The sequence below is a fragment of the Oncorhynchus gorbuscha genome, linkage group LG02 (genome assembly GCF_021184085.1).
Source record: "Oncorhynchus gorbuscha isolate QuinsamMale2020 ecotype Even-year linkage group LG02, OgorEven_v1.0, whole genome shotgun sequence".
Classification (NCBI taxonomy): Eukaryota; Metazoa; Chordata; class Actinopteri; order Salmoniformes; family Salmonidae; genus Oncorhynchus; species Oncorhynchus gorbuscha.
This window is the reverse complement of record NC_060174.1, coordinates 105,401,544-105,426,272: the sequence shown is the minus strand read 5'-3', so window position 1 is coordinate 105,426,272 and position 24,729 is coordinate 105,401,544. Positions and strand designations below refer to the sequence as shown.

The window sequence follows — 24,729 nt, the reverse complement described above, 5'->3', positions numbered from 1 at the left end:
CAGGGGCAGAATGACAGATTTTTACTTTGTCAGCTCGGGGATTCTATCCAGCAACCTTTCGGTTACTGGCCCAAAACCCCACCCATCAGGCTAGATGCTGACTGTTTCTCTTACCATGAGGCTAGATGCTGACTGGTTCTCTTACCATCAGGCTAGATGCTGACTGGTTCTCTTACCATCAGGCTAGATGCTGACTGGTTCTCTTACCATCAGGCTAGATGCTGATTGGTTCTCTTACCATCAGGCTAGATGCTGACTGGTTCTCTTACCACAAGGCTAGATGCTGACTGGTTATCTTATCATCAGGCTAGATGCTGATTGGTTCTCTTACCATCAGGCTAGATGCTGACTGGTTCTCTTACCATCAGGCTAGATGCTGACTGGTTCTCTTACCATCAGGCTAGATGCTGATTGGTTCTGCTAGATGCTGACTGGTTATCTTACCATCAGGCTAGATGCTGATTGGTTCTGCTAGATGCTGACTGGTTATCTTACCATCAGGCTAGATGCTGATTGGTTCTGCTAGATGCTGACTGGTTCTCTTACCATCAGGCTAGATGCTGATTGGTTCTGCTAGATGCTGACTGGTTATCTTATCATCAGGCTAGATGCTGATTGGTTCTCTTACCATCAGGCTAGATGCTGACTGGTTCTCTTATCATCAGGCTAGATGCTGACTGGTTCTCTTACCACAAGGCTAGATGCTGACTGGTTATCTTATCATCAGGCTAGATGCTGATTGGTTCTCTTACCATCAGGCTAGATGCTGACTGGTTCTCTTATCATCAGGCTAGATGCTGACTGGTTCTCTTATCATCAGGCTAGATGCTGACTGGTTCTCTTACCATCAGGCTAGATGCTGACTGGTTCTCTTATCATCAGGCTAGATGCTGATTGGTTCTCTTACCATCCGGCTAGATGCTGACTGGTTCTCTTACCATCAGGCTAGATGCTGACTGGTTCTCTTATCATCAGGCTAGATGCTGATTGGTTCTCTTACCATCAGGCTAGATGCTGATTGGTTCTCTTACCATCAGGCTAGATGCTGATTGGTTCTCTTACCATCAGGCTAGATGCTGACTGGTTCTCTTATCATCAGGCTAGATGCTGATTGGTTCTCTTACCATCAGGCTAGATGCTGACTGGTTCTCTTACCATCAGGCTAGATGCTGACTGGTTCTCTTACCATCAGGATAGATGCTGACTGGTTCTCTTATCATCAGGCTAGATGCTGATTGGTTCTGCTAGATGCTGACTGGTTCTCTTACCATCAGGCTAGATGCTGACTGGTTCTCTTACCATCAGGCTAGATGCTGACTGGTTCTCTTACCACAAGGCTAGATGCTGACTGGTTCTCTTATCCCCTACCTTTAAGTTATGTGACCCTTTCCAGTCAGGTAATATCCATAGATTAGGGCCTAATAAATTTAGTTCAATTTACAGATTTTCTTATATGAACTGTAACTCAGAGAAAATCTTTGAAAGTGTTGCATGTTGGATCTATATTTGTGTCTAGTATATTTTCACACTATGAGGTTGGAATGATACTGTGAAATTGTGAAAAGGATGATGAAGCCGTTTTAGTGTAAAAGCTGTTTGAAAAGACAGCCTGAAATGTCATCCTGTGTTGGTGGGATGTAAATGATTTAATAGACCAATAAGAAAGAGTTCCAAACCTCTCTGCCAATAGCAGCTAGCTTTCAGTTTCCCCCTCCCCACTCAGACCACTCCCAGAAAGTCCTAATACAATTCTTGCTTGAGAAATTGCAATTTTTCTTTTCACCATCTTACTTTAAAACAGTCACAGGAAGGTATTTAATTGTTACCCCCCAAAATATTTGATAGTGAGATAAAAACGGCTGAATTGGACCTTTTAATATAAGAGGCAAAACACACACACACACACACACACACACACACACACACACACACACACACACACACACACACACACACACACACACACACACACACACACACACAATGATGATGTCCTATGTCACCTGCATGTTAGGGACTTTGTCGTATGATTCTTATTTAAATATATAAAACGGACGTTCTAGATGATTCTGTGCTTCCAACTTTGTAGCAACAGTTTTGTAGCAACAGTTTGCTTCAGCATGACAATGTCCTCGTACACAATGCGAGGTCCCATGCTGAAATTGTTGGTCGAGATCGGTGTGGAAGAACTCGACTGGCCTGCACAGAGCCCTGACCTCAACCCCATCGAACACCTTTGGGATGAATTGGAACAGACTGCGAACCAGGTCTAACCGCTCAACATCATTGCCCGACCTCACTAATGCTCTTGTGGCTGAATGGACGCAAGTCCCCACAGCAATGTTCCAACATCTAGTGGAAAGCCTTAACAGAAGAGTGGAGGCTGGCTGTTATAGCAGCAATGTTCCAACATCTAGTGGAAAGCCTTCCCAGAAGAGTGGAGGCTGGCTGTTGTAGCAGCAATGTTCCAACATCTAGTGGAAAGCCTTCCCAGAAGAGCGGAGGCTGGCTGTTATAGCAGCAATGTTCCAACATCTAGTGGAAAGCCTTCCCAGAAGAGTGGAGGCTGTTATAGCAGCGATGTTCCTACATCTAGTGGAAAGCTTTCCCAGAAGAGTGGAGGCTTTTATAGCAGCGAAGGGGAGGACCAACTCCATATTAACGCCAATGATTTTGGAATGAGATGTTCGATGAGCAGGTGTCCACATACTTTTGGTCATGTAGTGATGTTCGATGAGCAGGTGTCCACATACTTTTGGTCATGTAGTGATGTTCGATGAGCAGGTGTCCACATACTTTTGGACATGTAGTGATGTTCGATGAGCACGTGTCCACATACTTTTGGTCATATAGTGATGTTCGATGAGCAGGTGTCCACATACTTTTGGTCATATAGTGATGTTCGATGAGCAGGTGTCCACATACTTTTGGCCATGTAGTGTGTCTTTTCTGTTTCATTGTTTCAGCCGGGGTAGAAGTCCTTTTAGTGATAATTTCAAGTGAGATCTATTTATCTTTATTGGGTTTTAAAAGTAAAGTGTGTCCCCTATAAATGGTTCGACAATATCACTCTGGCCTAACCTGTTATCAAATCACATCACATTTTATTGGTCACATACACATGGCTAGCAGATGTTATTGCGAGTGTAGCGAAATGCTTGTGCTTCTAGTTCCCGGCCGTGCAGCAATATCTAACATGTAATCTAACAATTTCACAACACAAATCTAAGTAAAGGAATGGAATGAGAATATGTCCAGGTAAACATATTGAGACACCTTTTCACTCCGTGTTTGAGAGAAAGTGAAAATGAAAGCCCATACAAATGTTTTTTTTTTCGTGTATGTGTGTCACAGACAGTTCTGAAATCAAAGATACTTTTTAGATTTCGTCATAGACTATTTGTAAAGGTCTAGAAGATTCTCTGTGTTCGCTCACATCTGTGGGTTGAAGATGGCACACCAGCTCCATCTAGAGGTCACTTCTCAGATGACACTTCACCCAAGCCAGTGTTCATCGATATCAGATGATGAATAATGAGCCCTGTTTACATCTGGCTTCAACATGCGAGTTTGGAGATCTGATCAATATGCTCCAATCACTATGGATTTATTTATTGACACTGAACAAAAATATATAAACGCAAAAGTGTTTGTAAGTGTTTGCAAAAGTGTATAAAGTGTTTATACACTTTTGCAAACACTTACAAAGTGTTTGTCCCACGTTTCATGAGCTGAAATTGGTTTCACATCCGTTAGTAATAATTCGTCCTTTGCCAAGTTAATCCATCCACCTGACAGGTGTGGCATATCAAGAAGCTGATTAAACAGCATGATCATTACACAGGTGCACCTTGTGCTGGAGACTATAAAAGGCCACTCTAAAATGTTCAGTTTTGTCACACAACACAATGCAACAGATGTCTCAAGTTTTGAGGGAGTGTCCAATCGGTATGCTGACTGCAGGAATGTCCACCAGAGCTGTTACCAAAGAATTTAATCTTAATTTCTCTACCATAAACCGCCTTCAACGTGTTATAGAGAATTTGGCAGTACATCCAACTGGCCTCACAACCACATACCAAGTGTATGGCGTTGTGTGGGCGAGCAGTTTGCTGTTGTCAACGTTGTGAACAGAGTGCCTCATGGTGGCGGTGGGGTTATGGTATGGGGCAGGCATAAGCTACGGACAACGTTGTGAACAGAGTGCCTCATGGTGGCGGTGGGGTTATGGTATGGGGCAGGCATAAGCTACGGACAACGTTGTGAACAGAGAGCCTCATGGTGGCGGTGGGGTTATGGTATGGGGCAGGCATAAGCTACGGACAACGTTGTGAACAGAGTGCCTCATGGTGGCGGTGGGGTTATGGTATGGGGCAGGCATAAGCTACGGACAACGTTGTGAACAGAGTGCCCCATGGTGGCGGTGGGGTTATGGTATGGGGCAGGCATAAGCTACGGACAACGAGTGCCTCATGGTAACAGAGTGCCCCTAACACTATTTCATTTTATAGATGCCAATTTGAATGAACAAAAATATGGGGCAGGCATTTCCTTTTGAGCTCTGGACAACGTTGTGAACAGAGTGCCTCATGGTAATGGGCAGGCACAAGCTACAGACAACTAACACTATTTCATTTTATAGATGCCAATTTGAATGAACAAAAATACTGTGACGAGATCCTGAGGGCCATTTCCTTTTGAGGTCTCTGTGACCAACAGATGTTATATCAGCATTCCCAATCATGTGAAATCCATAGATTAGGGTCTCAGACTAAAGTATGTCTGCTCTGTCGTTCCAGACATACTTTAGTCTGAGACTGCTCTATCGTTCTCTACATTCTTTAGTCTGAGACTGCTCTGTCGTTCCAGACATACTTTAGTCTGAGACTGCTCTGTCGTTCTCTACATTCTTTAGTCTGAGACTGCTCTGTCGTTCCAGACATACTTTAGTCTGAGACTGCTCTGTCGTTCTCTACATTCTTTAGTCTGAGACTGCTCTGTCGTTCTCTACATTCTTTAGTCTGAGACTGCTCTGTCGTTCCAGACATTCTTTAGTCTGAGACTGCTCTGTCGTTCCAGACATACTTTAGTCTGAGACTGCTCTGTCGTTCTCTAGACATTCTTTAGTCTGAGACTGCTCTGTCGTTCTCTACATTCTTTAGTCTGAGACTGCTCTGTCGTTCCTACATTCTTTAGTCTGAGACTGCTCTGTCGTTCTCTACATTCTTTAGTCTGAGACTGCTCTGTCGTTCCAGACATACTTTAGTCTGAGACTGCTCTGTCGTTCTCTACATTCTTTAGTCTGAGACTGCTCTGTCGTTCCAGACATACTTTAGTCTGAGACTGCTCTGTCGTTCTCTACATTCTTTAGTCTGAGACTGCTCTGTCGTTCTCTACATTCTTTAGTCTGAGACTGCTCTGTCGTTCTCTACATACTTTAGTCTGAGACTGCTCTGTCGTTCTCTAGTCATTCTTTAGTCTGAGACTGCTCTGTCGTTCTCTACATTCTTTAGTCTGAGACTGCTCTGTCGTTCTCTTTAGTCTGAGACTGCTCTGTCGTTCTACATACTTTAGTCTGAGACTGCTCTGTCGTTCCAGACATCTTCCAGACATACTTTAGTCTGAGACTCTCTGTCGTTCCAGACATACTTTAGTCTGAGACTGCTCTGTCGTTCTCTGTCTACATACTTTAGTCTGAGACTGCTCTGTCGTTCTCTACATACTTTAGTCTGAGACTGCTCTGTCGTTCTCTACATACTTTAGTTGAGACTGCTCTGTCGTTCTCTAGTCTGAGACTGCTCTGTCGTTCCAGACATTCTTTAGTCTGAGACTGCCATCATTGAAGTTGTTTGTGGTGACGAGGTGCACGAGGGGCGTTTGTACAAAATCATGTCATCGGCGATTGTCTCTAACCAATCAGAGTATCAAAGCCAATGACACATTTTCAAACCACCGTTTTAATCTCGTGTGTTCTGTCTCTGACCCTGGGACCAATCAGAGAGCCCACTAATGTGTTTGAATTCGGTGAATGGTCGAGAAGGTACTCCGACCCAGACTCCTTAGTGAGAAGAAACTAACGTCTGTGCGTGTTGTGTAGCGTTTGGCCCGGAGCAGGGAGTATGGGTTGCTTGGCAACTGAATTATAGAACAATTACAAAAATACCCACATGAAAACAAAATACCAAAAACCCCCCAACTATACCAAAACTATCTGATCAAAGTTTGTCGCATCGCATCATGTATATCTTATCTATTCACTGTGTCGGCATGGTGACCAGATTAGCCGGTGCCTTACTGTATGCAAATTCTTTGACACGTATTCTTTCAAAATAATACGAATGTATTTATTTTAAGACAGTTACTGACGGCAAATGCCAATGGTGCCACCTGTCAGTGATTTTCGAGGCCGGTATAATGAGGACTTAAAAGGTTTGAGCATCCAGATCGGTTTACACATCATTGATACCCAGACACAACGCGTTGTTGACTATCTTCAGGGGTGGTCGGGAAGATCTGATCACAATGTGTCTTTTTCATCGTCTACACCTGTCTTTAGAATGTGGGCGGGCACAATAAGGATGTGGATCAAGGACAAAGGACACATGTTAGCACCAGGTATAAACAGGGCTATAGAGTGTCTCAGTCAGAGTAATTGATCATAATGAACATGTGGGGGGATTTGAACCTAGATCAGATTTCCTACTGAGACACTTTGTGAATATGGATCCTGGACATGCCCAATCATGTCCCTTTTTTACATTTATTTTTTTACACTATTCACCAGCTAAGAGAGTGTGTTTAAAGGGCATTAAATGAAGGCTGGGGAGAGAAGCTAAGACTGGAATATTAAGTGGAGTTGCCAGTAAATCTACTGTAAATAATTTCCCTTCTTCTTCTTCTTATGTGTCACAAAGGGTTAATACCTAACCACTATGTCCATTGTGGCTAACCTGTCAACTGTCTACCATAGATGAAAAACAGGCTACTGTTACAGCGTGATGACAGCCTGCGTGACCTCGTCCCTGGGCTACTACACACAGCTTCCAATCTTAGAGAAGTAGTCTGGTGCTTCAGGATGCAGCCTACAAGGACTGAACACTGTCCTCCATGTTAAGGCAGAGGAGGCTTGTAGAAGGAGCTCGATATTGTACTGGAGACATAATGACAACACCTGGCAAACACTGGACGATTGGGACAGCCAGCGCCAGGGGCCTCTGGATCCTTGTGCTTGTTAGGTGAGGGAGGCAAAGCGGGTTGGAGGCGGACCCCAGGGTGGTGTTGACCCCAAAAGACCAATCACCACGGGTCCTCTGGCCACTACTTAAGGCCTGTGGGGGCAGCCAGCCCCTCTAGCCCGTAAACTTCTCTCTTCTCTCCTCTCTTCTCAGTCATCTCTGTCCGGACAGAACCATAGCATGGTGAGTAAGTCTGCTGCCTCCTGTGATGGTTGTACATGGGGGGGGTTTTCAGAGAGGATGGGGGTCATTTTACAACTGTTAAACGGTGTAATAATTGACAGAATTGTTCAGGTCGTAAATTACCCAGCAGCAGTCGGTAGTATCATTTGGTTCCAGACGTGTTGTGTCATAAATATACATGGATTTATTAATTCATATGTGTATTGTATTGTATTGTATTGTATTGTATTGTATTTTATTGTATTGTGTGAACTGATTTGGAACGATATACTTTAACTGTCACAGCTGTTGTAGACCTCACATGTAACATGCCCACAAATGTAAGGAATAACACAATCGAAGGTTTCTGATATTAGGGGGGGGGGAAGCATGTTTTACGCGCATCGAAGATGATTAGATTTTCATGTTTCTCTGCAGACTACCTACACAGATAAAGGGGAGAAGGTAAGTCCCCATCGTCATTATTTCCACGTAACACTTCAGTGGTGGATCTTTGAGTTGATGATGATGATAAGGAGAAGTGTTCACGTGCTCTGGTTCCTTGGGTTATGACTTCTGTCTTAATGACAAATGACAAACAAGTGGACTAACCATCCATATGGAGAGGGGAGTTTGAACATACCATTTATTTTGATACAGTATTATTATTTATTTTGATATAGTATTATGATTATTTTGATATAGTATTAGTATTATTTTGATATAGTATTAGTATTATTTTGATATAGTATTAGTATTATTTTGATATAGTATTAGTATTATTTTGATATAGTATTAGTATTATTTTGATATAGGATATTATTCATTTTTCATTCCCCTTTTCCCCATTTAGCCCGAGAAGGGAAAATTTGTAAAGTTCCACCACGTGACCTTTTGGGTGGGCAATGCCAAACAGGTGAGTCTTTAAAAGTCCCCCCCCCCCCCCCCAAAAATAGACTGAAGATAAATGGAGACAAGTTATCCATCATATCCGATCACATCCACAATATGCTGTATGAATTTCTTTGACAACTTATTATTGGTTTATAATCACATTCTCAGCCTCGCAATGAGTGATACGGTAGCACTCGATGAGAGCTGGACAACATGCACAGCAGGATAACATATTGTCCCGAATGGACTTTGCTTTCTAAAGGGAGGCTAGCTCAGGTCATTGCTCTTCTGCTAGTTAGTTGACTTTGGACTTCCTCTCTGTGAAACAAACGGAGGTAACAGTCCAGAACGGGAGACATGTTTATCTTTCTGAAACAGCACAAAAATGTTCCAGAACTTACAAGCCTTTTATAGCCATATATTGAACTGACAATTGGACTAATGTAGTAAAAACCAGGGTTAGGTCATTTATAGTTAAATCAGTCAATGCAGGGACTGGATTAATACATTTAAAAACCCAGCTTCTCCTTTTCAGTTTTTGAGAAGATATTTAAAATATATGGCCTTTTTTGTCCTCAATTATTGAATTGGAATTTCAGTTTTTTTCCCCCTAAATTGACTCACTTAAATTAGAATTGATCCCAGCCCTGTTGAAAACTATGACACAGTTATAGGTATATCATTTCTGTAATAGCTGACTTAATCTTTGCGGAACCAGAGGCAACAGGTGGGTGTTTACTGGGTAAACAAAAAGTTAGCAACTTCAAAAGGCCTAAAAGTTCACGTAAAAGTTCATTCAACCGCATATGAGTCACATGCTACGTACAGGGTTGAGCAATCGCACACACACACACACACACACACACACACACACACACACACACACACACACACACACACACACACACACACACACACACACACACACACACACACACACACACACACACACACACACACACACACACGAATGGATTATGTATGGGTTATGTATGGGTTATTAATATGTTATGTATGGGATATTAATATGTTATGTATGGGTTATTAATATGTTATGTATGGGTTATTAATATGTTATGTATGGGTTATTAATATATTATGTATGGGTTATTAATATGTTATGTATGGGTTATTAATATGTTATGTATGGGATATTAATATGTTATGTATGGGATATTAATATGTTATGTATGGGATATTAATATGTTATGTATGGGTTATTAATATGTTATGCATGGGATATTAATATGTTATGCATGGGTTATTAATATGTTATGTATGGGTTATTAATATGTTATGTATGGGTTATTAATATGTTATGTATGGGATATTAATATGTTGTGCATGGGATATTAATATGTTATGCATGGGTTATTAATATGTTATGTATGGGTTATTAATATGTTATGTATGGGTTATTAATATGTTATGTATGGGATATTAATATGTTATGTATGGGATATTAATATGTTATGTATGGGTTATTAATATGTTATGCATGGGATATTAATATGTTATGCATGGGTTATTAATATGTTATGTATGGGTTATTAATATGTTATGTATGGGTTATTAATATGTTATGTATGGGTTATTAATATGTTATGTATGGGATATTAATATGTTATGTATGGGTTATTAATATGTTATGTATGGGATATTAATATGTTATGTATGGGATATTAATATGTTATGTATGGGTTATTAATATGTTATGTATGGGTTATTAATATGTTATGTATGGGTTATGTATGGGATATTAATATGTTATGTATGGGATATTAATATGTTATGTATGGGTTATTAATATGTTATGTATGGGATATTAATATGTTATGTATGGGTTATGTATGGGTTATTAATATGTTATGTATGGGTTATTAATAATTTATGTATGGGTTATTGATAGAGGAAAATATAGTTTAGATGATCAATTATGTATACTTTAATGATTAGAACCATTCATGCTAATACTATTATGTTATGATTTGAAAAGTATGGGTTCTTAATTGTACTGTTACTGAAAATGTAAGCAGAAATTAATTGTGTCTGTGTCTCCTGGGAAAGTTTTAAAGCAGAGATAAGATAGTACTTCAAACAGATAAGAATGTTTTGGTTGGATTCCATTAGCAGAGAGAAGTATATCCTTTAGGCAGGTTGGAATGTAGTTTATGAGGGGAGTGAAACTATCTCCAGGACCGAATACTACGCCATTGTAAGACTGGGAGAGGGGGTGTAACTGATGACGTCATTTTATGTCTTCTTCAGATTTAAAATGTAATGTTCTTTGTATTTTGGGTCAGTACTCATCAAGAATAAATGCTGAACTTGTTTTTTAAGACTGGTCTCTTGCTAATTCATGCAAATGATAAACTTACAACTTATCACGAATTAGAAATGAGTGCGAATTTAATTGGTTTTGGCAATAAAACATAAGGGAATTTAAAATTCCTCTATCAGTTATGTATGGGATATTAATATGTTATGTATGGGTTATGTATGGGTTATTAATATATTATGTATGGGTTATTAATATGTTATGTATGGGATATTAATATGTTATGCATGGGATATTCATATGTTATATATGGGATATTAATATGTTTTGTATGGGATATTAATATGTTATATATGGGTTATTAATATGTTATGTATGGGTTATTAATATGTTATGTATGGGATATTAATATGTTTTGTATGGGATATTAATGTTATATATGGGTTATTAATATGTTATGTATGGGTTATGTATGGGATATTAATATGTTATGTATGGGTTATTAATATGTTATGTATGGGTTATTAATATGTTGTGTATGGGTTATTAATATGTTGTGTATGGGTTATTAATATGTTATATATTAATATGTTATGTATGGGATATTAATATGTTATGTATGGGATATTAATATGTTATGTATGGGATATTAATATGTTATATGGGTTATTCATATGTTGTGTATGGGTTATTAATATGTTATATATGGGTTATTAATATGTTATGTATGGGTTATTAATATGTTATGTATGGGTTATTAATATGTTATGTATGGGTTATTAATATGTTATGTATGGGATACACACACACACACACACACACACACACACACACACACACACACACACACACACACACACACACACACACACACACACACACACACACACACACACGAATGGATTATGTATGGGTTATGTATGGGTTATTAATATGTTATGTATGGGATATTAATATGTTATGTATGGGTTATTAATATGTTATGTATGGGTTATTAATATGTTATGTATGGGTTATTAATATGTTATGTATGGGTTATTAATATGTTATGTATGGGTTATTAATATGTTATGTATGGGATATTAATATGTTATGTATGGGATATTAATATGTTATGTATGGGATATTAATATGTTATGTATGGGTTATTAATATGTTATGCATGGGATATTAATATGTTATGCATGGGTTATTAATATGTTATGTATGGGTTATTAATATGTTATGTATGGGTTATTAATATGTTATGGGATATTAATATGTTGTGCATGGGATATTAATATGTTATGCATGGGTTATTAATATGTTATGTATGGGTTATTAATATGTTATGTATGGGTTATTAATATGTTATGTATGGGATATTAATATGTTATGTATGGGATATTAATATGTTATGTATGGGTTTTTAATATGTTATGCATGGGATATTAATATGTTATGCATGGGTTATTAATATGTTATGTATGGGTTATTAATATGTTATGTATGGGTTATTAATATGTTATGTATGGGATATTAATATGTTATGTATGGGTTATTAATATGTTATGTATGGGATATTAATATGTTATGTATGGGTTATTAATATGTTATGTATGGGATATTAATATGTTATGTATGGGATATTAATATGTTATGTATGGGATATTAATATGTTATGTATGGGTTATTAATATGTTATGTATGGGTTATGTATGGGATATTAATATGTTATGTATGGGATATTAATATGTTATGTATGGGATATTAATATGTTATGTATGGGATATTAATATGTTATGTATGGGATATTAATATGTTATGTATGGGTTATTAATTAATATGTTATGTATGGGTTATTAATAATTTATGTATGGGTTATTGATAGAGGAAAATATAGTTTAGATGATCAATTATGTATACTTTAATGATTAGAACCATTCATGCTAATACTATTATGTTATGATTTGAAAAGTATGGGTTCTTAATTGTACTGTTACTGAAAATGTAAGCAGAAATTAATTGTGTCTGTGTCTCCTGGGAAAGTTTTAAAGCAGAGATAAGTTACTTCAAACAGATAAGAATGTTTTGGTTGGATTCCATTAGCAGAGAGAAGTATATCCTTTAGGCAGGTTGGAATGTAGTTTATGAGGGAGTGAAACTATCTCCAGGACCGAATACTACGCCATTGTAAGACTGGGAGAGGGGTGTAACTGATGACGTCATTTTATGTCTTCTTCAGATTTAAAATGTAATGTTCTTTGTATTTTGGGTCAGTACTCATCAAGAATAAATGCTGAACTTGTTTTTTAAGACTGGTCTCTTGCTAATTCATGCAAATGATAAACTTACAACTTATCACGAATTAGAAATGAGTATTTAATTGGTTTTGGCAATAAAACATAAGGGAATTTAAAATTCCTCTATCAGTTATGTATGGGATATTAATATGTTATGTATGGGTTATGTATGGGTTATTAATATATTATGTATGGGTTATTAATATGTTATGTATGGGATATTAATATGTTATGCATATATTCATATGTTATATATGGGTATTAATATGTTTTGTATGGGATATTAATATGTTATATATGGGTTATTAATATGTTATGTATGGGTTATTAATATGTTATGTATGGGATATTAATATGTTTTGTATGGGATATTAATGTTATATATGGGTTATTAATATGTTATGTATGGGTTATGTATGGGATATTAATATGTTATGTATGGGTTATTAATATGTTATGTATGGGTTATTAATATGTTGTGTATGGGTTATTAATATGTTGTGTATGGGTTATTAATATGTTATATATTAATATGTTATGTATGGGATATTAATATGTTATGTATGGGATATTAATATGTTATGTATGGGATATTAATATGTTATATGGGTTATTCATATGTTGTGTATGGGTTATTAATATGTTATATATGGGTTATTAATATGTTATGTATGGGTTATTAATATGTTATGTATGGGTTATTAATATGTTATGTATGGGTTATTAATATGTTATGTATGGATTATTAATATGTTATGTATGGGTTATTAATGTGTTATATATTAATATGTTATGTATGGGTTATGTATGGGTTATTAATATGTTATGTATGGGATATTAATATGTTATATATGGGTTATTCATATGTTATGTATGGGTTATGTATGGGTTATTAATATGTTATGTATGGGATATTAATATGTTATATATGGGTTATTAATATGTTATATTTGGGATATTAATGTGTTATGTATGGGTTATTAATATGTTATGCATGGGATATTAATATGTTATGCATGGGATATTAATATGTTATGTATGGGTTTTTAATATGTTATGCATGGGATATTAATATTTTATATATGGGATATTAATATGTTATGTATGGGTTATTAATATGTTATGTATGGGTTATTAATGTGTTATATGGGTTATTAATATGTTATGTATGGGTTATTAATATGTTATGCATGGGTTATTAATATGTTATGTATGGGTTATTAATATGTTATGTATGGGATATTAATATGTTATGTATGGGTTATTAATATGTTATGTATGGGATATTAATATGTTATGTATGGGATATTAATATGTTATGTATGGGTTATTAATATGTTATGTATGGGTTATTAATATGTTATGTATGGGTTATTAATAAGTTATGTATGGGTTATTGATAGAGGAAAATATAGTTTAGATGATCAATTATGTATACTTTAATGATTAGAACCATTCATGCTAATACTATTATGTTATGATTTGAAAAGTATGGGTTCTTAATTGTACTGTTACTGAAAATGTAAGCAGAAATTAATTGTGTCTGTCTCCTGGGAAAGTTTTAAAGCAGAGATAAGATAGTACTTCAAACAGATAAGAATGTTTTGGTTGGATTCCATTAGCAGAGAGAAGTATATCCTTTAGGCAGGTTGGAATGTAGTTTATGAGGGGAGTGAAACTATCTCCAGGACCGAATACTACGCCATTGTAAGACTGGGAGAGGGGGTGTAACTGATGACGTCATTTTATGTCTTCTTCAGATTTAAAATGTAATGTTCTTTGTATTTTGGGTCAGTACTCATCAAGAATAAATGCTGAACTTGTTTTTTAAGACTGGTCTCTTGCTAATTCATGCAAATGATAAACTTACAACTTATCATGAATTAGAAATGAGTGCGAATTTAATTGGTTTTGGCAATAAAACATAAGGGAATTTAAAATTCCTCTATCAGTTATGTATGGGATATTAATATGTTATGTATGGGTTATGTATGGGTTATTAATATATTATGTATGGGTTATTAATATATTATGTATGGGTTATTAATATGTTATGTATGGGTTATTAATATGTTATGCATGGGATATTAATATGTTATATATGGGATATTAATATGTTTTGTATGGGATATTAATATGTTATATATGGGTTATTAATATGTTATGTATGGGTTATTAATATGTTATGTATGGGATATTAATATGTTTTGTATGGGATATTAATGTTATATATGGGTTATTAATATGTTATGTATGGGTTATGTATGGGTTATTAATATGTTGTGTATGGGTTATTAATATGTTATATATTAATATGTTATGTATGGGTTATTAATATGTTATATATGGGATATTAATATGTTATATATGGGTTATTTATATGTTATATATGGGTTATTAATATGTTATGTATGGGATATTAATATGTTATATATGGGTTATTCATATGTTGTGTATGGGTTATTAATATGTTATATATGGGTTATTAATATGTTATATATGGGTTATTAATATGTTATGTATGGGATATTAATATGTTATATATGGGTTATTCATATGTTGTGTATGGGTTATTAATATGTTATATATGGGTTATTAATATGTTATGTATGGATTATTAATATGTTATGTATGGGTTATTAATATGTTATATATTAATATGTTATATATGGGTTATTAATATGTTATGTATGGATTATTAATATGTTATGTATGGGTTATTAATATGTTATATATTAATATGTTATATATGGGTTATTAATATGTTATGTATGGATTATTAATATGTTATGTATTAATATATGTATGGGATATTAATATGTTATGTATGGGTTATTAATATGTTATGTATGGGTTATTAATATGTTATGTATGGGTTATTAATATGTTATGTATGGGTTATTAATATGTTATGTATGGGTTATTAATATGTTATGTATGGGTTATTAATATGTTGTGTATGGGTTATTAATATGTTGTGTATGGGTTATTAATATGTTATGTATGGGTTATTAATATGTTATGTATGGGTTATTAATATGTTATGTATGGGTTATTAATATGTTATGTATGGGTTATTAATATGTTATGTATGGGATATTAATATGTTATGTATGGGTTATTAATATGTTATATATGGGTTATTAATATGTTATGTATGGGTTATTAATATGTTATGTATGGGTTATTAATATGTTATGTATGGGTTATTAATATGTTATATATGGGTTATTAATATGTTATGTATGGGTTATGTATGGGTTATTAATATGTTATGTATGGGTTATTAATATGTTATGTATGGGTTATTAATATGTTATGTATGGGTTATTAATATGTTATATATGGGATATTAATATGTTATATATGGGTTATTAATATGTTATATATGGGTTATTAATATGTTATGTATGGGTTATTAATATGTTATATATGGGATATTAATATGTTATATATGGGTTATTAATATGTTATATTTAATATGTTATGTATGGGTTATTAATATGTTATGTATGGGTTATTAATATGTTATGTATGGGTTATTAATATGTTATGTATGGGTTATTAATATGTTATATATGGGTTATTAATATGTTATGTATGGGATATTAATATGTTATGTATGGGATATTAATATGTTATGTATGGGTTATTAATATGTTATGTATGGGTTATTAATATGTTATGTATGGGTTATTAATATGTTATGTATGGGTTATTAATATGTTATGTATGGGTTATTAATATGTTATATATGGGTTATTAATATGTTATGTATGGGTTATTAATATGTTATGTATGGGTTATTAATATGTTATGTATGGGTTATTAATATGTTATATATGGGTTATTAATATGTTATATATGGGTTATTAATATGTTATATATGGGTTATTAATATGTTATGTAATCCTTGTGAATTCTCTATGCAGGCGGCTGTGTTCTACTGTGACAAGATGGGCTTTGAGCCAGTGGCCTACAAGGGTCTGGAGACCGGCAGCCGAGAGGTGGTGTCCCATGTCATTAAACAGGATAAGGTAGTGTACCCACTTCTGCAAACGTAGAACCTCTTTCTCTGACCCACATTAAAGTCTTCTTAGTCCCAAGACTAGACAAGGCTGTGTCTGGGGAAACTGCCCCGTGATTGGTCTAGAGCTTTTAAAACTCCAACATTGACTGACTTTAATACCTTCATCAGATGAAGTATCGACCTCGTTGTTCTTTATTCCCCCCCCCCCCCAGATATTTTTTGTCTTCGAATCTGCTCTGAATCCAGGAAATGAAGGCAGGTTTCTTCTTCTAGTCAACATCTTTAAATGGCTACGTTTCTGATATAGACCTGGTATGAAAGATCAACCGTCAGTCATATAAGTTTTCTTTTCTCCCAGAAATGGGGGAACACTTGATGAAGCACGGGGATGGGGTCAAAGACATTGCTTTCCAAGTGGAGGACCTCGAATTCTTAATCAATGTGAGTAAAAAATACTAAAGTAATCTTGTTCAACCTTTTTTCTGTTAGTTTCAAGGGTAGACTAGAGGGTAGAGGGTAGACTAGAGGGTAGAGGGTAGACAAGAGGGTGGAGGGTAGACTAGAGGATAGAGGGTAGAGGGTAGAGGGTAGACTAGAGGGTGGAGGGTAGAGGGTAGACTAGAGGGTAGAGGATAGAGGGTAGACTAGAGGGTGGAGGGTAGACTAGAGGGTAGACTAGAGGGTGGAGGGTAGACTAGAGGATAGAGGGTAGACTAGAGGGTGGAGGGTAGAGGGTAGACTAGAGGATAGAGGGTAGACTAGAGGGTGGAGGGTAGAGGGTAGACTAGAGGGTGGAGGGTAGACTAGAGGGTAGAGGGTGGAGGGTAGAGGGTAGACTAGAGGGTAGAGGGTAGAGGGTAGACTAGAGGGTAGAGGGTAGACTAGAGGGTAGAGGGTAGACTAGAGGGTAGAGGGTAGACTAGAGGGTGGAGGGTAGACTAGAGGGTAGAGGGTAGAATAGAGGGTGGAGGGTAGAGGGTAGACTAGAGGGTAGAGGGTAGACTAGAGGGTAGAGGGTAGAGGGTGGAGGGTAGAGGGTAGACTAGAGGGTGGAGGGTAGAGAGTAGACTAGAGGGTGGAGGGTAGAGGTTAGACTAGAGGGTGGAGGGTAGACTAGAGGGTGGAGGGTAGACTAGAGGGTAGAGGGTAGACTAGAGGGTAGAGGGTGGAGGGTAGAGGGTAGACTAGAGGGTGGAGGGTAGACTAGAGGGTGGTGGGTAGAGGGTAGACTAGAGGGTGGTGGGTAGAGGGTAGACTAGAGGGTGGAGGGTAGAGGGTAGAATAGAGGGTGGAGGGTAGAGGGTAGACTAGAGGGTAGACTAAAGGGTAGAGGGTAGAGGGTAGACTAGAGGGTGGAGGGTAGACTAAAGGGTAGAGGGTAGAGGGTAGAGGGTAGACTAGAGGGTGGAGGGTAGAGGGTAGACTAGAGGGTGGAGGGTAGAGGGTAGACTAGAGGGTGGAGGGTAGACTAGAGGGTGGAGGGTAGAGGGTAGACTAGAGGGTGGAGGGTAGACTAGAGGGTGGAGGGTAGAGGGTAGACTAGAGGGTAGAGGGTAGACTAGAGGGTAGACTAGAGGGTGGAGGGTAGACTAGAAGGTAGAGGGTAGACTAGAGGGTAGAGGGTAGACTAGAGGGTGGTAGACTAGAGGGTAAATGGTAGACTAGAGGGTAGAGGGTCGACTAGAGGGTGGAGGGTGGTGGGTAGAGGGTAGACTAGAGGGTGGAGGGTAGAGGGTAGACTAGAGGGTGGAGGGTAGACTAGAGGGTGGAGGGTAGAGGGTAGACTAGAGGGTAGAGGGTAGACTAGAGGGTAGAGGGTAGACTAGAGGGTAGAGGGTAGACTAGAGGGTAGAGGGTAGACTAGAGGGTGGAGGGTGGTGGGTAGAGGGTAGACTAGAGGGTGGAGGGTGGAGGGTAGACTAGAGGGTGGAGGGTAGACTAGAGGGTGGAGGGTAGAGGGTAGACTAGAGGGTAGACTAGAGGGTAGAGTGTAGACAAGAGGGTAGAGAGACTAGAGGGTGGAGGGTAGACTAGAGGGTGGAGGGTAGACTAGAGGGTGGAGGGTAGACTAGAGGGTAGAGGGTAGAGGGTAGACTAGAGGGTAGAGGGTAGACTAGAGGGTGGAGGGTAGAGGGTAGACTAGAGGGTGGAGGGTAGAGGGTAGACTAGAGGGTAGAGGGTAGACTAGAGGGTGGAGGGTAGACTAGAGGGTGGAGGGTAGACTAGAGGGTGGAGGGTAGACTAGAGGGTAGAGGGTAGAGGGTAGACTAGAGGGTGGAGGGTAGAGGGTAGACTAGAGGGTAGAGGATAGCGGGTAGACTAGAGGGTGGAGGGTAGACTAGAGGGTAGACTAGAGGGTGGAGGGTAGACTAGAGGATAGAGGGTAGACTAGAGGGTGGAGGGTAGAGGGTAGACTAGAGGATAGAGGGTAGACTAGAGGGTGGAGGGTAGAGGGTAGACTAGAGGGTGGAGGGTAGACTAGAGGGTAGAGGGTGGAGGGTAGAGGGTAGACTAGAGGGTAGAGGGTAGAGGGTAGACTAGAGGGTAGAGGGTAGACTAGAGGGTAGAGGGTAGACTAGAGGGTAGAGGGTAGACTAGAGGGTAGAGGGTAGACTAGAGGGTAGAGGGTAGACTAGAGGGTGGAGGGTAGACTAGAGGGTAGAGGGTAGAATAGAGGGTGGAGGGTAGAGGGTAGACTAGAGGGTAGAGGGTAGACTAGAGGGTAGAGGGTAGAGGGTGGAGGGTAGAGGGTAGACTAGAGGGTGGAGGGTAGAGAGTAGACTAGAGGGTGGAGGGTAGAGGTTAGACTAGAGGGTGGAGGGTAGACTAGAGGGTGGAGGTTAGAGGGTAGACTAGAGGGTGGAGGGTAGACTAGAGGGTGGAGGGTAGACTAGAGGGTGGAGGGTAGACTAGAGGGTAGGAGGGTAGAGGGTAGACTAGAGGGTGGAGGGTAGACTAGAGGGTGGTGGGTAGAGGGTAGACTAGAGGGTGGTGGGTAGAGGGTAGACTAGAGGGTGGAGGGTAGAGGGTAGACTAGAGGGTGGAGGGTAGACTAGAGGGTAGAGGGTAGACTAGAGGGTAGAGGGTAGACTAGAGGGTAGAGGGTGGAGGGTAGAGGGTAGACTAGAGGGTGGAGGGTAGACTAGAGGGTGGTGGGTAGAGGGTAGACTAGAGGGTGGTGGGTAGAGGGTAGACTAGAGGGTGGAGGGTAGAGGGTAGACTAGAGGGTGGAGGGTAGACTAGAGGGTGGAGGGTAGAGGGTAGAATAGAGGGTGGAGGGTAGAGGGTAGACTAGAGGGTAGACTAAAGGGTAGAGGGTAGAGGGTAGACTAGAGGGTGGAGGGTAGACTAAAGGGTAGAGGGTAGAGGGTGGAGGGTAGAGGGTAGACTAGAGGGTGGAGGGTAGAGGGTAGACTAGAGGGTGGAGGGTAGAGGGTAGACTAGAGGGTGGAGGGTAGACTAGAGGGTGGAGGGTAGAGGGTAGACTAGAGGGTGGAGGGTGGAGGGTAGACTAGAGGGTGGAGGGTAGACTAGACTAGAGGGTGGAGGGTAGGGTAGACTAGAGGGTGGAGGGTAGAGGGTAGACTAGAGGGTGGAGGATAGAGGGTAGAGGGTAGAGGGTAGACTAGAGGGTGGAGGGTAGAGGGTAGACTAGAGGGTGGAGGGTAGAGGGTAGACTAGAGGGTAGAGGGTAGACTAGAGGGTAGAGGGTAGACTAGAGGGTAGAGGTGGTGGGTAGAGGGTAGACTAGAGGGTAGAGGGTGGAGGGTAGACTGGAGGGTAGAGGGTGGTGGGTAGAGGGTGGTGGGTAGAGGGTAGAGGGTGGAGACTAGAGGGGTGGGTAGAGGGTAGACTAGAGGGTGGAGGGTAGAGGGTAGACTAGAGGGTGAAGGTAGAGGGTAGACTAGAGGGTAGAGGGTAGACTAGAGGGTGGAGGGTAGAGGGTAGACTAGAGGGTAGAGGGTAGACTAGAGGGTAGAGGGTAGAGGGTAGACTAGAGGGTAGAGGGTAGAGGGTAGACTAGAGGGTAGAGGGTAGACTAGAGGGTAGAGGGTAGACTAGAGGGTAGAGGGTAGACTAGAGGGTGGAGGGTAGAGGGTAGACTAGAGGGTGGAGGGTAGAGGGTAGACTAGAGGGTGGAGGGTAGAGGGTAGACTAGAGGGTGGAGGGTAGAGGGTAGACTAGAGGGTGGAGGGTAGAGGGTAGACTAGAGGGTGGAGGGTAGAGGGTAGACTAGAGGGTGGAGGATAGAGGGTAGAGGGTAGACTAGAGGGTGGAGGGTAGACTAGAGGGTAGACTAGAGGGTAGAGGGTAGACTAGAAGGTAGAGGGTAGACTAGAGGGTAGAGGGTAGACTAGAGGGTAAATGGTAGACTAGAGGGTAAATGGTAGACTAGAGGGTAGAGGGTAGACTAGAGGGTGGAGGGTGGTGGGTAGAGGGTAGACTAGAGGGTGGAGGGTAGAGGGTAGACTAGAGGGTGGAGGGTAGACTAGAGGGTGGAGGGTAGAGGGTAGACTAGAGGGTAGAGGGTAGACTAGAGGGTAGAGGGTAGACTAGAGGGTAGAGGGTAGACTAGAGGGTGGAGGGTGGTGGGTAGAGGGTAGACTAGAGGGTGGAGGGTGGAGGGTAGACTAGAGGGTGGAGGGTAGACTAGAGGGTGGAGGGTAGAGGGTAGACTAGAGGGTAGACAAGAGGGTAGAGGGTCGACTAGAGGGTAGAGGGTAGACTAGAGGGTGGAGGGTAGACTAGAGGGTGGAGGGTAGACTAGAGGGTAGAGGGTAGACTAGAGGGTAGAGGGTAGAGGGTAGACTAGAGGGTAGAGGGTAGACTAGAGGGTGGAGGGTAGAGGGTAGACTAGAGGGTGGAGGGTAGAGGGTAGACTAGAGGGTAGAGGGTAGACTAGAGGGTAGAGGGTAGACTAGAGGGTGGAGGGTAGACTAGAGGGTGGAGGGTAGACTAGAGGGTGGAGGGTAGACTAGAGGGTAGAGGGTAGACTAGAGGGTAGAGGGTAGACTAGAGGGTAGAGGGTAGACTAGAGGGTAGAGGGTAGACTAGAGGGTAGAGGGTAGACTAGAGGGTAGAGGGTAGACTAGAGGGTGGAGGGTAGAGGGTAGACTAGAGGGTAGAGGGTAGACTAGAGGGTAGAGGGTAGACTAGAGGGTAGAGGGTAGACTAGAGGGTAGAGCGTAGAGGGTAGACTAGAGGGTAGAGGGTAGACTAGAGGGTAGAGGGTAGACTAGAGGGTAGAGGGTAGACTAGAGGGTAGAGTGTGGTGGGTAGAGGGTAGAGGGTAGAGGGTAGACTAGAGGGTGGAGGGTAGAGGGTAGACTAGAGGGTGAAGGGTAGAGGGTAGACTAGAGGGTAGAGGGTAGACTAGAGGGTGGAGGGTAGAGGGTAGACTAGAGGGTAGAGGGTAGACTAGAGGGTAGAGGGTAGAGGGTAGACTAGAGGGTAGAGGGTAGAGGGTAGACTAGAGGGTAGAGGGTAGAGGGTAGACTAGAGGGTAGAGGGTAGACTAGAGGGTAGAGGGTAGACTAGAGGGTAGAGGGTAGACTAGAGGGTGGAGGGTAGAGGGTAGACTAGAGGGTGGAGGGTAGAGGGTAGACTAGAGGGTGGAGGGTAGAGGGTAGACTAGAGGGTGGAGGGTAGAGGGTAGACTAGAGGGTGGAGGGTAGAGGGTAGACTAGAGGGTGGAGGGTAGAGGGTAGACTAGAGGGTGGAGGATAGAGGGTAGAGGGTAGAGGGTAGACTAGAGGGTGGAGGGTAGAGGGTAGACTAGAGGGTGGAGGGTAGAGGGGTAGACTAGAGGGTAGAGGGTAGACTAGAGGGTAGAGGGTAGACTAGAGGGTAGAGGGTGGTGGGTAGAGGGTAGACTAGAGGGTAGAGGGTGGAGGGTAGAGGGTGGTGGGTAGAGGGTGGTGGGTAGAGGGTAGAGGGTGGAGGGTAGAGGGTGGTGGGTAGAGGGTGGTGGGTAGAGGGTGGAGGGTGGTGGGTAGACTAGAGGGTAGAGGGTAGACTAGAGGGTAGAGGGTAGAGGGTAGACTAGAGGGTAGAGGGTAGAGGGTAGACTAGAGGGTAGAGGGTAGACTAGAGGGTAGAGGGTAGACTAGAGGGTAGAGGGTAGACTAGAGGGTGGAGGGTAGAGGGTAGACTAGAGGGTGGAGGGTAGAGGGTAGACTAGAGGGTGGAGGGTAGAGGGTAGACTAGAGGGTGGAGGATAGAGGGTAGAGGGTAGAGGGTAGACTAGAGGGTGGAGGGTAGAGGGTAGACTAGAGGGTGGAGGGTAGAGGGTAGACTAGAGGGTAGAGGGTAGACTAGAGGGTAGAGGGTAGACTAGAGGGTAGAGGGTGGTGGGTAGAGGGTAACTAGAGGGTAGAGGGTGGAGGGTGAGGGTGGTGGGTAGAGGGTGGTGGGTAGAGGGTGGTGGGTAGATAGAGGGTGGTGGGTAGGGTGGTGGGTAGAGGGTGGTGGGTAGAGGGTGGAGGGTGGTGGGTAGAGGGTGGAGGGTGGTGGGTAGAGGGTGGTGGGTAGAGGGTGGTGGGTAGAGGCTGGTGGGTAGAGAGTGGTGGGTAGAGGGTAAGGGTAGGGTGGTGGGTAGAGGGTGGTAAGGGTGGTGGGTAGAGGGTGGTGGGTAGAGGGTGGTGGGTAGAGGGTGGTGGGTAGAGGGTGGTGGGTAGAGGGGGTGGGTAGGGGTGGTGGGTGGGGTAGAGGGGGGTAGGTAGAGGGGGTAGGTAGAGGGTGGTGGGTAGAGGGTGGTGGGTAGAGGGTAGAGGGTGGTGGGTAGAGGGTGGTGGGTAGAGGCTGGTGGGTAGGTGGTGGGTAGAGGGTAGAGGGTAGAGGGTGGTGGGTAGAGGGTGGTGGGTAGAGGGTGGTGGGTAGAGGGTGGTGGGTAGATGGTGGGTAGAGGTGGTGGGTAGAGGGTGGTGGGTAGAGGGGGTGGGTAGAGGGTGGTGGGTAGAGGGTAGAGGGGGTAGGTAGAGGGGGTAGGTAGAGGGTGGTGGGTAGTGGGTGGTGGGTAGAGGGTAGAGGGTGGTGATAGAGAGTTGAATAGATTCAACTGAAATGTGTCTTCCACGTTTAACCCAACCCCTCTGAACCAAAGAGCATTCAGATTAACTGCCTTGTTACTGGCCCAACTCTCCTAACGTTAGGCAGGACTGAGTGAACCTGGTTCCCTCTCTGTCCCTTTTCAAGGTTAAACAGAGGATAAACTCTGTTCTCGGTCCAATGCCCCAGGAAGAAATCTGCTGTCATTGAATGTGCAGAGAGACCTTTCCCTTACTTTCTCTCCCATCATTTCTCTCAAATAAAACAAATGTAGTCAGAGGAACATAGAGGATCATTCACAATTTAACAAAGAGATATTTATACTTTTAACCAAACTGGGAAAGCAGCTGCAGCGTGTCTGGAGCTGTGTGGTTAGGTGGAGTGATAACCGGGTCGGTGGAGTGATAACCGGGTCGGTGGAGCGATAACCGGTTAGGTGAAGCGATAACCGGTTAGGTGGAGCGATAACCGGTTAGGTGGAGCGATAACCGGTTAGGTGGAGCGATAACCGGTTAGGTGGAGCGATAACCGGTTAGGTGGAGTGATAGGTAGGTGGAGTGATAGGTAGGTGGAGTGATAGGTAGGTGGAGTGATAACCGGTTAGGTGGAGTGATAACCGGTTAGGTGCTTTCTCTGTAATGTGTACTGTAACTGTTTGCAGAAAGCTAAAGAACGAGGAGCCGTGGTGGTTAAGGAGCCTTGGATTGAACAAGATAGCTACGGCAAAGTCAGGTGTGCTGTCATTCTGACGGTGAGTCGTCTCTCTCTCTCTCTGTCTCTCTCTCTCTCTCTCTCTGTCTC

The 24,729-nt window shown here is 41.3% G+C and overlaps 1 protein-coding gene across 1 annotated transcript in view; it reads left to right on the top strand.

Moving 5' to 3' along the window:
* The first annotated feature begins 7,296 nt into the window (after positions 1-7,296).
* The window catches only part of hpda (4-hydroxyphenylpyruvate dioxygenase a), a 32,855-nt gene continuing 15,422 nt past the window's right edge, over positions 7,297-24,729 (top strand). The window contains exons 1-7 of the mRNA XM_046329872.1: positions 7,297-7,418; positions 7,836-7,862; positions 8,251-8,313; positions 16,784-16,888; positions 17,094-17,136; positions 17,240-17,322; positions 24,590-24,679. Coding sequence (XP_046185828.1) covers positions 7,416-7,418; positions 7,836-7,862; positions 8,251-8,313; positions 16,784-16,888; positions 17,094-17,136; positions 17,240-17,322; positions 24,590-24,679 — 414 coding nt within the window. The 5' untranslated portion in view covers positions 7,297-7,415. The remainder of the gene's footprint in view (positions 7,419-7,835; positions 7,863-8,250; positions 8,314-16,783; positions 16,889-17,093; positions 17,137-17,239; positions 17,323-24,589; positions 24,680-24,729) is intronic.